Source organism: Macaca mulatta, chromosome X (assembly GCF_049350105.2).
Source record: "Macaca mulatta isolate MMU2019108-1 chromosome X, T2T-MMU8v2.0, whole genome shotgun sequence".
In the NCBI taxonomy this organism is placed as follows: domain Eukaryota; kingdom Metazoa; phylum Chordata; class Mammalia; order Primates; family Cercopithecidae; genus Macaca; species Macaca mulatta.
This window is the reverse complement of record NC_133426.1, coordinates 74,152,365-74,166,004: the sequence shown is the minus strand read 5'-3', so window position 1 is coordinate 74,166,004 and position 13,640 is coordinate 74,152,365. Positions and strand designations below refer to the sequence as shown.

The 13,640-nt window shown below is 43.7% G+C and overlaps 1 protein-coding gene across 1 annotated transcript in view; it reads right to left on the bottom strand.

Annotated features, from left to right (window-relative positions):
- Positions 1-201: 201 nt before the first annotated feature.
- AR (androgen receptor) overlaps positions 202-13,640 on the bottom strand; it is a 164,048-nt gene continuing 150,609 nt past the window's right edge. The window contains 5 exon segments of the mRNA NM_001032911.1: positions 202-422; positions 1,165-1,322; positions 2,188-2,318; positions 6,564-6,708; positions 12,499-12,786. Coding sequence (NP_001028083.1) covers positions 267-422; positions 1,165-1,322; positions 2,188-2,318; positions 6,564-6,708; positions 12,499-12,786 — 878 coding nt within the window. The 3' untranslated portion in view covers positions 202-266.

Genomic DNA, 13,640 nt, shown 5'->3' with positions numbered 1-13,640 from the left:
CAAAACACAGATAGGAGTCACAATGGGGAGCAAAGTCTGAAGTTGCCATGGGAGGATTAGATAGGGAGGGAAGAAGAAAACGAAAGGAGAGAAAGAGAAAAAAAAAAGCCCAGCAAATAGAACTCAGGAACATGTTCATGACAGACTGTACATCAATAGAGGAAATTCCCCAAGGCACTGCAGAGGAGTAGTGCAGAGTTATAACAGGCAGAAGACATCTGAAAGGGGGCATGAGCTGGGGTGAGGAAATAGGGATTTCCAATGCTTCACTGGGTGTGGAAATAGATGGGCTTGACTTTCCCAGAAAGGATCTTGGGCACTTGCACAGAGATGATCTCTGCCATCATTTCCGGAAAGTCCACGCTCACCATGTGTGACTTGATTAGCAGGTCAAAAGTGAACTGATGCAGCTCTCTCGCAATCTGTAGGGAACAATAAGAGAGAGAAAAACAGGGTTGACAAGGAGGTGGGCTCTGCTAGACTCTTCCCTAACCTTTGATTTTTGGTCTTTCAGTCTTTTGTTTCCTCCCCCTTCCCTGTCCTTCCTTGGTCCTCCCCCATGAGGTCGTGTGTGTGTGTGTGTGTGTGTGTGTGTGTGTGTGTGTGAGTGAGAGAGAGAGAGAGAGAGAGAGAGAGAGAGATGGTCTCCATGGAGTCACTGAGGGCTCCCAAGCGATGTCTTATACCATTGTAAGCTTTCTGACTCAAGACTTCTCCAGCTTGTGCTCTCACCCCAGCCTCTGCACTCCATCTCTCTCTCTCTCTCTCTCTCTCCCCCTCTCTCCTCTCTCTCTCTGTCACACACACACACACACACACACGCGCGCGCACACACACACAGACAAACTCACATGAACATGACTCAAAGAAGAGGGGAGAAACATCCAGGTCTGTTTTGTCTGCCTAGAGAATTCATCTGCTGTAAGTCCCTTCCCTGAGTCCCAACTGCTCTGTTCTCAACTCCTCCACCCCTTTCACAATATCCAGCTGGGACACTGTGACCCGTGTTCCTTTCTTCACCACATTTTCTTCCTGGACCACACTCAAAGCCAGAGGGGAATGGAAGCACCTCCCAACAGGTGGTGCCAGACCCTAGAGAAGCATATTATCATTGGCTCTATCAGGCTGTTCTCCCTGATAAAGCACCCTCCATCGTTTGCTTACAGGCTGCACGGAGTCCAGGAGCTTGGTGAGCTGGTAGAAACGCCTTGAGCAGGATGTGGGATTTTTTCTTTTGCATGCAATGATACGATCGAGTTCCTTGATGTAGTTCATTCGAAGTTCATCAAAGAATTTTTGATTTTTCAGCCCATCCACTGGAACTGATGTGGGATGAAGACAGAATGGGGAGGGGAAGCATGCCCACGAAGGAACATTAGACAAAGCACCAAGTTTTCTGACCACAAACTTGACCCCCACCCCCACAGGGAACCATCTACTTGGCTTCCTGTTAGTTGAAGTCTGTGGGCTTGGGGACTTCAGTCTGTCAGGGAGATCTCAGGGGAAAGGATAGCTGGATCCAATCTGAAGGGAGTCAAGTAAATCAAATTTCCTGAATCTTTTCTTTTTCTACTCTTCTCATATACTCATTTTTTAGGACCTAAGCTTTTATGTCATTTACAGTCAAACCCTGATTTAGACAACTAAAACACATAGCTTTGAATATCAAATTTTGCCTTTCTCCCTCAACAGAGGCTAAGAAAGGGCTCTTGTTAGAAAAGATATTAAAGAAAAGTTCCTTGGCTGCCAAATAAATCCTACCTGAGTTGCTTACATAGACCTCCTCCTGTTGGCAGAAGAGGAAATCTTTCCAGGAGGAAATGCCTCCTGCTTTACTGCCCTGCAAGGAATACAAGGTGGCCCATGTTTGTTTCTATAGCAGAAGCTGTGGAGAAATTCACAGACCTGCTATAACCAGTCAAAAAGGCCTTGTCCCAAAGATAGACTAGGGATAGGTGGGGAATCTGATGGAAGCTGACTTCTAGCAAATACATTGGCTTCTAGTCATGAAATTGTTTCTTGTTAGAAGAATGATACTGAGGGAGAGTACAGTGGGGATGGGGAGGGGAAATGAAGAAGGGAAATGTCAAGGAGCTGGCTTCTCCCTAATAACGTTTTAATGGCAAAAGTGGTCCTCTCTGAGTCTCTGTGCCCTCAGGGGCATTCCCTGCACCTCTAGGCACTTACTAATGCTGAAGAGTAGCAGCGCTTTCATGCACAGGAATTCCTGGGGGGTGATTTGGAGCCATCCAAACTCTTGAGAGAGGTGCCTCATTCGGACACACTGGCTGTACATCCGGGATTTGTGCATGCGGTACCTGGGAAGGAGATACATAGAGGAAAAAGGAATGAGGGGAGGCTTGCAATAAGCCCAGAGGGAATGTCTCTGATTGCCCTTCCTCCCCAGGTTCTCCAAGAAGAGCTTGCTGTTTCTCCTGCTGATGCTTCAGGGATCAGGATGAGGTTTTTGTTTGTTTGTTGGTCTGTTTTTTTTTTTGTTTTTTTGTTTTTTTTTTATCTCTCTCTTTTCCAAAATCCTGACATCCTGATTACTACTATCTTCCCTGGCCAGGATATGGGTTAGCACATGGAATTTCCAGGTCTCTGTGCCCCTTCTGTTTTCTGAGTCGGGGACAAGAAAGCCTAACCAAATGAACACAATGGGGCAGGCACATGGTCTCCCTGACTACAGTTCTAATATCCCATCTACAGCCAGAACAAGAACCTGCCTCCCAGGCAGCTCAACATGAAGGATTTTTAGGAGAAGCCCCAGTAGTCAGCTCTTAACATCAGGACACCAGGATTTGCAAGTGACCCGAAGTGTTTGGTCATCCTGTTGACCCCTTTGCCTCTGGCCTGGAATACTAGAAATTTAATATTTCTTCAAAAACTTCCAGTGAAGGAGATTCCACATTGTTCTTTCAAAATGAGTTTCAATGTTAAATCTGCCAGGGAGTGTTTTTGAATGTCTAATTTAAATGTCCCCTGCTGAAGGGGAGCCCATTCCCTCATATGCTGGCTGCTCCTTACCACAGTTTGGAAACTGTAGACATATGTGAGCTGCATTTATTATAGTTACTTCTGAACAGATCACCACATTATCACCTATAAATTATACGGGGAGGTGGCCAATGCTTGGCCAACTTTTCAAGGAAGAGCACCCTCTTGGTTCCATGGCTGACCATGGCATACCTCTAAGAGAAGACACAGCATCCTCATGCTAGTAGGCTTTCTAGTTTTCAGCACTTCAAAAATTGTGTGTGTGTGTGTGTGTGTGTGTGTGTGTGTGTGTGTGTAAGACAGAAATTGTGCAGCATGTGCAGAAAGGGAAGGAAATCTGACACCCACTTAAGTGGTGAGGACAAAGACCTCCCAGATGGAGCCTAAAGGCTATGGTTTGACATTTTGGTTTCCAAGCCACTAGCCTACTCCACAGGATGAGAAGGCCTGGTATTGTCTGGGTGGAAACTCAGCATCCTATCTCAGAGAGATCTTGGCTGTCCTGGAGAAAGAGAGAAGGGGGCAGATGGTGTAGAATTATTCAACTCAGGCTGAAGCCCAACTGGAAAGAGGAAGTGTTTAGATGGTATCACAAATCAATTGAGCAGAACAGTGTTGCTCCAAGCTCTTTCACTATAGAGAATTTTTTAGTAAGATTGGCTGACCCTGAGGTCTGGCCCTGCTCCAGTCTCCAATGTACTTTCCCACCTCTGTTGATGACAATGCTGCAATCTTTTTTTACCATTGAAATCACAATGCTGGAATGAGGATTCCTTTAACATTGCTGCAGGCCTCGGGGCAGAAAAAGTGGGGAATGGAGGAAAGAGAAGGGGAAAGGAAAGGGAGGAAATTCATAGGGGAAGGGGACAAGAAAGGGGGAAAAAGGGAAAAAATACTAGGGAGACAGTTAAAGGAAGGAAGAGAGAGGAGAATGGAGGGTATAAAAATGAGGCAGGAATGGAATTTAGGAGGAGAGCAGGGTTGGTGGGAGTGCAAGAGAGAAAATAAGATGAGAAATGAAGATTGGAAAACACTAAGCACAGTGCCTGACACATAGCAGGTGTTCCATAAATGACATGTAGAAAGGTGCTATTATAATACTCTTCAGCAGTCTCCAGATAAAATTTGAGGCATATAGAAGTTCAGTAATTTGCCCAAGGTCACACAGCTAAAGTTCAGGCTCATTATCCTCACAACATGTGATCTCTACAAAGACAGAAGGAAAGGAAAAAACAGGGCTGATAATAGAGTTTGGTGTTGAAGAGATCAGCAAATGGGTTGACCTACTTTGAACAAGTTCTTATCTCCCTCTTTGGGTCTGAGGCTCCCCATTAGCACCTTAGGGAGGCTGGCAGCAATTAGTCACTCTCAACTGGAGAGTACTGCTTCTTCAGTGGGTGTTAGAAATGCGTGGGAGCAGTTTGGGCTGTCAGAATGACTGGAATCCTCTTTGGTATAAAGTAGGCTGGTGCCAGGTATGTCAACCATATTCTACATATTGACAAAATTATTTTTCCCAATATGTCAAAATAATCCATGTTGAGAAACACTTATCTAGATGTTTGTAGACACCCTGAGAGTTCTAACATAGTGGCTTCCTACAGGAGGAATAGGGGTCCTATTGTTTCAGGAGCCCTGGGATTTGATGGGTCTAGGCCTCTGACCCTGTGGGGAGGCCTTTTTATAAGCTGAACAAGACTGGACCAGGAAGCTGAGGTGGGATGCCACATGCTTACTCAGAGGTAGAAAAGGAAATGAGGATTTAGAGAACAGCCAATTATCACTTTTCAAAGCTCCAAAGGTCTCAGAGCTCTGGGGAAGGTAGAGCAGGTGCTCATGGAGTTGATTCAATTGCTTAAGGGCAGCAGGGGTTTGAGGATGGGAGATGAACAGTTAGGGGGCTTTTCAAGGCCTGCCCCAGAAGATGGCATCATAGGCAACTTTTTGGAGGTCTGAAAACCACAAAGCAGTTTGTGCCAAAAGCCTAGTGGTTATTCTTAGCTTCTGGCTACCAGGCTGGCAGGGTTGGGAGAGGGCAGCTGGGGACGCTCACTCTCCCTCACATTGCAGTGCTGTACTGGAAGGAACCACTGGCCTGTAGATTTTATTTTAAGACTCTTCTGGGTTAGAGGGCTGAAGAGGGGGGAAGGTCAATTCCTGTCCTGACTGGAAGGATTCTCTGTGGGGAGACTAGCTCAAGGTCCTTGGGAAGATTTCTCTGGCCAGCTCCATTCATTATGCCATCGAGGGACCTCATACAGCAGACATAGAAAAGATTATCATGCCCGGCTGAGGTGGGCAGATAATGAGGTCAGGAGTTCAAGACCAGCCTGGCTAACATGGTGAAATCCCATCTCTACCAAAAATACAAAAATTAGCTGGACATTGCTGGCTGGCATCTATAAGCCCAGCTACTCGGGAAGCTGAGGCAGGAGAATTGCTTGAACCAGAGAGGTGGAGGTTGCAGTGGGCCGAGATCATTGCACCACCACCCTCCAGCCTGGGTGGCAGCGCCAAACTCCATCTTGGGGGGAAAAAAATATCACTCTTAGGGAACGGTGGATCAGAAAGGGACTTTTTTTTTTTCTTCTTGCCCACTATGGGCCAGACATTCCACATCTGTCAGTTCCCATTTAGTTATCATAAGAAATTACTTATGAAGGTTCTATTATCATTAATTGATGAAGAAATTGGGGGTCAGAAAAGTTAAGGGTCTTTCCCAAAGATGCTGATTAAGAAAATAATAGAACTGAGATTTTAGTGGAGAAAAATGTAATTCCAAAATCTGAGCCACTGGCCAAATTCATGATGTTATATAGAGCTAGTGGCAGGGCAGGTATTAATTAAAGCTGTTTAAGAGAAAGAAAATGGCAGTACCAAGGTCACACAGACAGAGAGTGGTAGAGGTACTCCTCCCCATCAGTTACCACCATGACGCAGAAGAGCTGGGATTCACACGGAAATACATTTGAATCTTCTCTCCAACAGGCACTAGCTCTGTGACTTTGGGTGAGTCACTTTACTTTGCTGAGCCTGACTTTCCCCGTCCATAAAAAAAATAGAGTTATCTATAAAAAGGGGAGGTCAGGTCACCATGAGGACTCAATGAGATAGGATTTAGAAAGTATCTAGCATATTCTTGGCACAAACTAATTGCTCAGCAAGTGGTGACTAGCAGTAGCCTTTGGTGGTAGCAACAGAACCCAAGAAACTTCAGCCCTTAAAGCCAGAGTCTTTCTGCCTCTTTTATATGTTGCTCAAAGTGAAGGGGAGGAATCTTTCCATGTGGTTCTGAGATAAGCTGTAAAGGAGACCAGAAACACGACCAGGATTGGTTCTTGGGTGTGAAAGGGGTAGTCTCAGCACCATCCTCCTCAGCTCCTACCAGTTGGCTGAAAGCCAGGGCAAAGCTGCCTCATACCGAGTTGGCTGGCTGGGGCATCCAATGCCACACCTGCAGGTCAAATGAGGTAAGCTTCACTGTCACTCCATCACCATCACCACCAACTGGGTCTGGCCAAGCTGCTGTATTTTAGTGAGGTCTGGGCCCCAGGAGCACTTACTCATTGAAAACCAGATCAGGGGCAAAGTAGAGCATCCTGGAGTTGACATTGGTGAAGGATCGCCAGCCCATGGCAAACACCATGAGCCCCATCCAGGAGTACTGAATGACAGCCATCTGGTCGTCCACGTGTAAGTTGCGGAAGCCTGGAGAAGAAGAGGCAGAGGCAGTGGTCAATCTGGGTACTGACGGGCTGAGCTAAGTCTGAGCCCCTGCTGGGTAGAGATGCTCTGGCATTTGGACATCCCCTAAGGATCCCCAGGGACCATCCAGACTGGCCACTGAGGGGTGGTGGGGAAAAGCACAAACTATATGGTGAGGATAATATTCGTTGTCCTCCCTACATCACTGAGCTGCTCAAATGAGATGATGATGGAGAAAAAAAAGGGCATTGTCAGTTGTAAGAGAAAAATAATCTAACACCTATTGACTGCATATACGAGCAAACTCTTTTTTTCTTTTGATTTCCATTGGATTGCTTTTTTAAAAAAACTTAAAAAATATTTTGGGTATATGATAGTTGTATGTATTTATGGGGCACATTTAACTCTTTTCTAAGCACTTTACTTATATTATCTCATTTAATATTCACAACAATTAGTAAAGTAGGTACTATTATTATCTCCATTCTGTGAACCAGTACAAGTGAGTCAGAGAGAGATTAAGGAACTTGTCCAAGATCATACAGCTAGTAATTGGTAGACCAAGTTCCAAAGCAAAGCAGTCAGATTCCAAGGTCTGTGCTCTTGATCACTCTACCTTTCCGAAGATGCAGGATAACATCATTTCTCCCACATAAACAGTTTTCACTTCACAAAGCTCTTTTCCAGCTATGAGCTGGTTTGACCCTTCTAACAACCCTGGGAGACGGATATTACATACAGTGTACAGTGTATGGAGAGATGTCTTGACAGCCACTGCCTCCTGTTGACCACTTTCATGTTCCCTTTCTTGCGTCCATCCCACTTTCTGCCTGGCAGTTCCTCTCCATTCTTTTCTACTCAATAGGTAGCCTGGCCCTACTAGTTTCCCACCTTACTGCCATCCCCATCTTACTGCCATCATTATATATGAACAGGCCCTTTATGACCTGCTGCCTAGACTGATCTGTTGCCACTTGCCCTCTCACATGCCTCTATATCTCTGTTATCTCTGCACAGGCAGTTGCTTTTGCCTAGAATGCATTCCTCCTTCTCAGGTCTTTCATCCGGTTAAACACCTACTCATCTTTCAAGTCTTCACTCAAAGGCTACCTCTTCTGTGAAGGCTTTTCCAACTCATCCAAGAAGAAGGCTTAAAGATTCTTATTTTACATTCTCATTGCTCCTTGTGTAGCCTCACACAGTTATAGCACTCATTACACAGCATTGAAATCTATGTACATACATGTCTGTCTCCCCCACAAGACTTAGAGCTTCTTGAAGACAGGGACCATATCTTCATATTCAAGTTTACCTCCCTAGTACTTAGTACAGTCCACGTATTTGAGTGGGCACTTAAGAAACCTAAACAAATGGCCTAAAGATCCTCAATTTGTTTTCCTTTTATAAAATGAGAATTAAATGATCTCCAAATTACCTCCCTTAAGCTCAGAGAGCAGAGGCTCCCAGATGCTACCTCTACAATAACACACAGGTAGTACAGACATGGCCATGTTCTCCTGGAGGTTCTGAAACAGTTGGATGCTTAAAGTTATAAAGGCATCACCTCAGAGCTCATCCCTACCAACACTCTCTCTTCTCACTAACAAATCCAGAATTATCTGAAATTTTGTCATCATACCTCATTAGGAATGCTTCCCCAAATGTAGACCAAACTTCTCACTTTCCTGTTGATGACCTAATTTAACTCTCACAATAATCCCAGAGGTTAGGTGATGTGACACTTATTTTACCAACAAGGAACATGAGGGCCAGAGAAATAAATTGACTTGCCCAAGGTCATATGGTTTATATGTGGCTGAACTAATACTAGAACCCAGGTGTTCTGATTCTGTTCTCCAGTGTTTTTTCTACTCCACTGCTGAAGGTTACAGCTCAGGAACCACCAAGGTCACCAACTTTTGTCAGCCATAGGATCAGGTCTGAAGTCTACATTATCCAGATACATTGTTCTGCTTGGTTGGTCCCTGTCCACTCATATAGCCCCATTTCCCTGTTCTTTTCCTTTAGATCCTAAGCCTTCCAGATATCAGGGATTCTAGAGTACCTCATCTTGGCAGTCTTAGCTCCCAGGCCTGTGCTTCCCACCTTCACCGTAATGACACACTGACAGACTGGCTGGAGCCTCAGATCCCAGAGTAGTTCCTGTCTGGAACCCTTCTGTAGCACAGAATGCCTTGGACTGACCCTTCTCAGTAGGAAATAAGAAGCAGGGTCTAGGCATGTAGCAACCAGGGATCTCTTAGAGAAGAGGCCTGGGAGGTTGAACCCTGAATATCTTGGGTAGGAGGCAGTGGGGAGCAAGAAAAGTCTTTGGCTGGTGAACCTTGGTCTTCTAGTGGAGTGTGTGAATGTGAAGGCCCATGGAAGGATGAGAATTAAATTGTACAGGTATGAAGCAAATTGTCCATACTGATGCTTATTTTTTTCTCCCTAAAATGCTGCCGAACTAACAAACAGGAGAGAAAAGGGAAAGCTTAAGTTGGCCATAATATTAATTAACTGTGCTTAATGAGAGCTGCTTAGCACGGAAGCCCAGTAACTGTGCACATATCAGCAATATGGCTGGCTAATCTCCCTAGAGTCTAATCTGATTATAATACCTGACTCTGTTCTCTAATGCCCAATCTCTGAAGTAGCCTGCATGACTATCAAGGGATTACTTGAGGAAAGAGTAGCCGCAGCCCTACAGATTTCCTTAAGTATGCATTCACTCAATGCCCATTTGCCATTGTGTTAGGCTGTTCTGGAGAAACAGAGAGGAGTCATTCTCAGGTTTTGAAACACATTAAACAGGCTAGGGAGCAGAAGCAGTTTATTAGACACTCTGTTTTCTCACTAGAATCCAACTGACATCATATTTTTTTCATGTGCAGCAGAAACTTGTAGTCTCATGTCTGGTCTGGGAGAATAGGCTCAAAGAAAGGCCAGTTTGGAAATCTTTGCTGCTGTAGTGCATCTGCCTGCCAAGGTCTTCAGAGAAGACAATTTCACCTTGTGGTCCATGCATGAGCAGGCAAGGCAAGTGGTAGCTAAAATTGAGTTTCATTAAAGCAGTGGCTTAGCACTCAAGTCTCATAATAATAAACCACCATTTACAGAGCATTTACTATGTTTCAGGCTACCTTACTAGGTGCTCTTTATACATAATCTCTTTGTTGACGACAATTTGAAAGGTAGCGATTATTCTATCATCTTACAAATGAGGACACAGAAGCACAGAGAAGACATGTGATTTACTCAAGGTCACAGAAATAGTCCATAGCTAGGATTCCAAACCAGATAAATTAGATTCTAAATATACTGTGCACACCCAGTCTACTCACCCACTCTAAATTAATAGTTATCATTTATTAATGTGCCAGGTACTCTACTAGGCAATTTCCATACATCATTACTGTCGTAGAAAACTTACAACAAAATTTATCTTATTAGGGGCCTAGCACAGTTCATTTTACAGGTCAAGAACTCAATCTATTGAATTAGTGAATTACTTGAACTTGTAGGTAATTATAGATAATATGAAGAACAGTTCTTATGAATGTGGTAATTGGCTTTCTTTTGAAGCTATTCTTTTAAAAGATTCGGAGTCAGAGATCACTTAGTCTGGCAAGCTAGATGGTGAACTGATATTGGTTTGCAGATTTGTTAATGTAAGGGGAGGGGACTTTCCATCCTGGTGGCTGGGCCAAGGAAAGCCCCAGTGATCCCAAGTCATACAAATTCTGCTATAGAGTTTTGCACTAGGTTATTGTCAAGATAACCAATTTAGAAACCTGAAGGTCTAGGTCAAGTTCTGGTTCCATGTGTTAAGTGACCAAATGGAGCAAGTTAGTTATCCTCTTTGAGCCTTGGCATGTGAAATGGAAATAATAGTCTCTATGATTCATAGAATTGTTGTGAGGATTAACTGGGATCATATATATGAAAAAGCTCTGTAACTTATAAAATGAGATAAGTGTTTGGAAACTGCTTGGGAAGATTAAACTTTGAATCTTTGTCAAACACATGATATCAAAATATCCAGATGAAAAAGTGATAAGAATTAAAGCAGCTTTCTCCTTTTTCTTTTTTATATTTTTCCTCTCTGTGTGAACCCTCTGCTTTGGCACAGAACATATCCAATCAGAGTCCTTGGGTTTCCTTCCCAGTGATCTTATTGCCTAGTCAACCTCAGCTTCCCAAGCTGAGAAGGTGCAAGAGATGGTTAGGGCTGTGACCAGGCCTAACCTGTGAGTTGGAAATACAAATCTAAGACTTGACAGCCAACATGCAATGTCTTCAAATGCAGCAAGCCCACAGTATGACCCAAGTGGCCTTCAGTGAAGCCTTGGCCCCTCACTGTAAAGCCCAGAGTTACAGAACTGCAGTGGTGCTGCAGCCTACAGGTGGAGTGGAATAAAGGGAGGATTTGGAATCAGGAGAGAACCTGGGCTCAAGTTCTGGTCCTGCTATTTTCTGACTATGTAACTATAGGTCAATCACATTATTCTCACAGCTTCCCTATTTGGTCTGTAAAACAGGAGAAAGAATCTCATTTTATAGGATTCCTATAAGAATCAATTCAGGTAATATATACAAAATTGCTCTGTTCACTATACATTTCTACCTGAATGGCAGTTATTATTGAAAGGCCGGTTAATCTTTGACTCCACAAGAGAAGGTTTAGTTGTTATTATTCCAAAAGAGTCTTTAAATCATAATTGCAAGATTAGGAGAACCTTTAAAGAGCATATACTTCACTGGTTTTCAAACTGTGTTCCTCGGAGCCCTAAGATTTTGCAAGAGTGACCTGGGGGCTTCCCTGGGATAGAGAGAAAGAGGCTGAACTGGTGAGGCCCAAGCCACAGACTCTGGCTTTAAATAAACTAGCTCCACTCATATCTGTGTACAATTCTTTTGAGAAATAAAGCACTTGGCTGTTAAATGAAAGTTTGTGAATCATTGGATAGAGGATCTCTAAGAATTCCTTAAGCTGTAATATTTTAATAACCAGACTTGTTTAAGCAACAGATGACATAAGAAAGAAGTGAGTTCCCCATCACTGGGGAACTTCTGTTATCCAACTTCTGTTAGACCAACAGTTGATAATTCTTTCACTATCACCTAATCTTTCCTCCTATTATGATTCCTTAGGTAGTTTAAAGTGCACAAAGCATTTCTCGAAGCAAAATTTGAAAGCCATCAATTTGGTACAAACCATGCCTTATACATTATACAGATAGAGAAACTGAGACCCAGAAGGGGAAGGAATCACACAATAAGTTACTAGCAGAACTAAAAGTAGATCTGAAGTGTTCTGATTCCCAACCTCATGTTCTTTCTACCATATCATATTATGAGAGTTCCCATGATATAGTTCCTAAAGGTGACACTGAAGACAGAATGTCAGTCAGGCTGGAGATTATCTTTGGGGTGAGCCTGTGTGTGCAAATATAGAAGAGTATCCTAAGGCATATATGGATATGTCTATGTGATTTTGTGATTAAGGGAAATTTTGCTGACCATTTCTGTGAGTTAAATGTGAAAGCATGACTGCTGTGCATCAATGTGGGCCACATAGGACACCTTATAATATTATCTTTCTCTTTGCTTTCTGAGTCTCAATCCCTGTATGTTTAAAGTGAGATTTATAACAATCCCTCTCCCATAGGGTTACGATGAAGACTACCTGAGTTAATGGGCAGAAAAGCACCAGACGTGGTGGCTGGCCCATAGGAGCGTTCACTAAATATGATCCCCCTTATCTCATGCTCCCACTTCCCTTTTCCTTACCAGGCAAGGCCTTGGCCCACTTGACCACATGTACAAGCTGTCTCTCTCCCAGTTCATTGAGGCTAGAGAGCAAGGCTGCGAAGGAGTCGGGCTGGTTGTTGTCATGTCCAGCACACACCACACCTGGCTCAATGGCCTCCAGGACATTCAGAAAGATGGGCTGACATTCATAGCCTTCAATGTGTGACACTGTCAGCTTCTGGGCTGTCTCCTCAGTGGGGCTGGTGGTGCTGGAAGCCTCTCCTTCCTCCTGTAGTTTCAGATTACCAAGTTTCTTCAGCTTCCGGGCTATGGGGCAGGAAGAGAAACTTGAATTTATCATCAGTGTTCAAAAACACACAATGCAACTACCTTGTTAGAAAAACTGCCCGAGCTAAGAAAATCATCATTCTCCCTGGTCACAGACTCTAAACTCCTTAAGGACAAGTGCTCATTCAACACTGGTTGAATGTATAATTCGTCATCCCAAATCCGTGCTAAACCCAAATTTTTCATAGCTTGCAGAGGAAAACTCTGATTCTTGTGCCAGACCAACCTAACATAGTCTTGGATTCAGCTCTGCCTCAATGCAGGCTTCAGTATTCATACCTGGAACCTTTAATTAACTCATTTACTACTATATTAATGATTCATTTTCATTCATTCATTCAGCAGATATCCATTGTTAGACCTTTGCTTCTGGGTGACAGAAAAGACACAGGCCCTGGCCCAGGCTGGTAGCCTTGCCACAGTCAATTCTAGAAAAAGTCAGACTGGAAAATGCTGCAATGGAGGCATCAACAAAATAGGAAACCACTAATCTTTTTACACAGGTGGGTTTAGAAAATGCTTTATATGAAAGATAGTATTTGACCTAGAATTTGAAGATTGATGAGGATTTCACCAGGCAAAGGTGGGCAGAAAGGTCATAAACAAAAGCACTGAGGAGTGTTTGGGGAACAACCAGAGACTAGTATGACTGAAGCATATGTTGCGTATATGGGAAAGTGGTTAATAATGGGGTTGAAAGCAAAGATGGTGCTTGATTTTAAAGGAGCATGTATATCATATTAAGAAATCTGGCTGAGTAAGGTGGTTCATACCTGTAATCCCAGCATTTTGGAAGGCTGAGATGGGAGGAGTGCTTGAGGCCAGGACCTCAA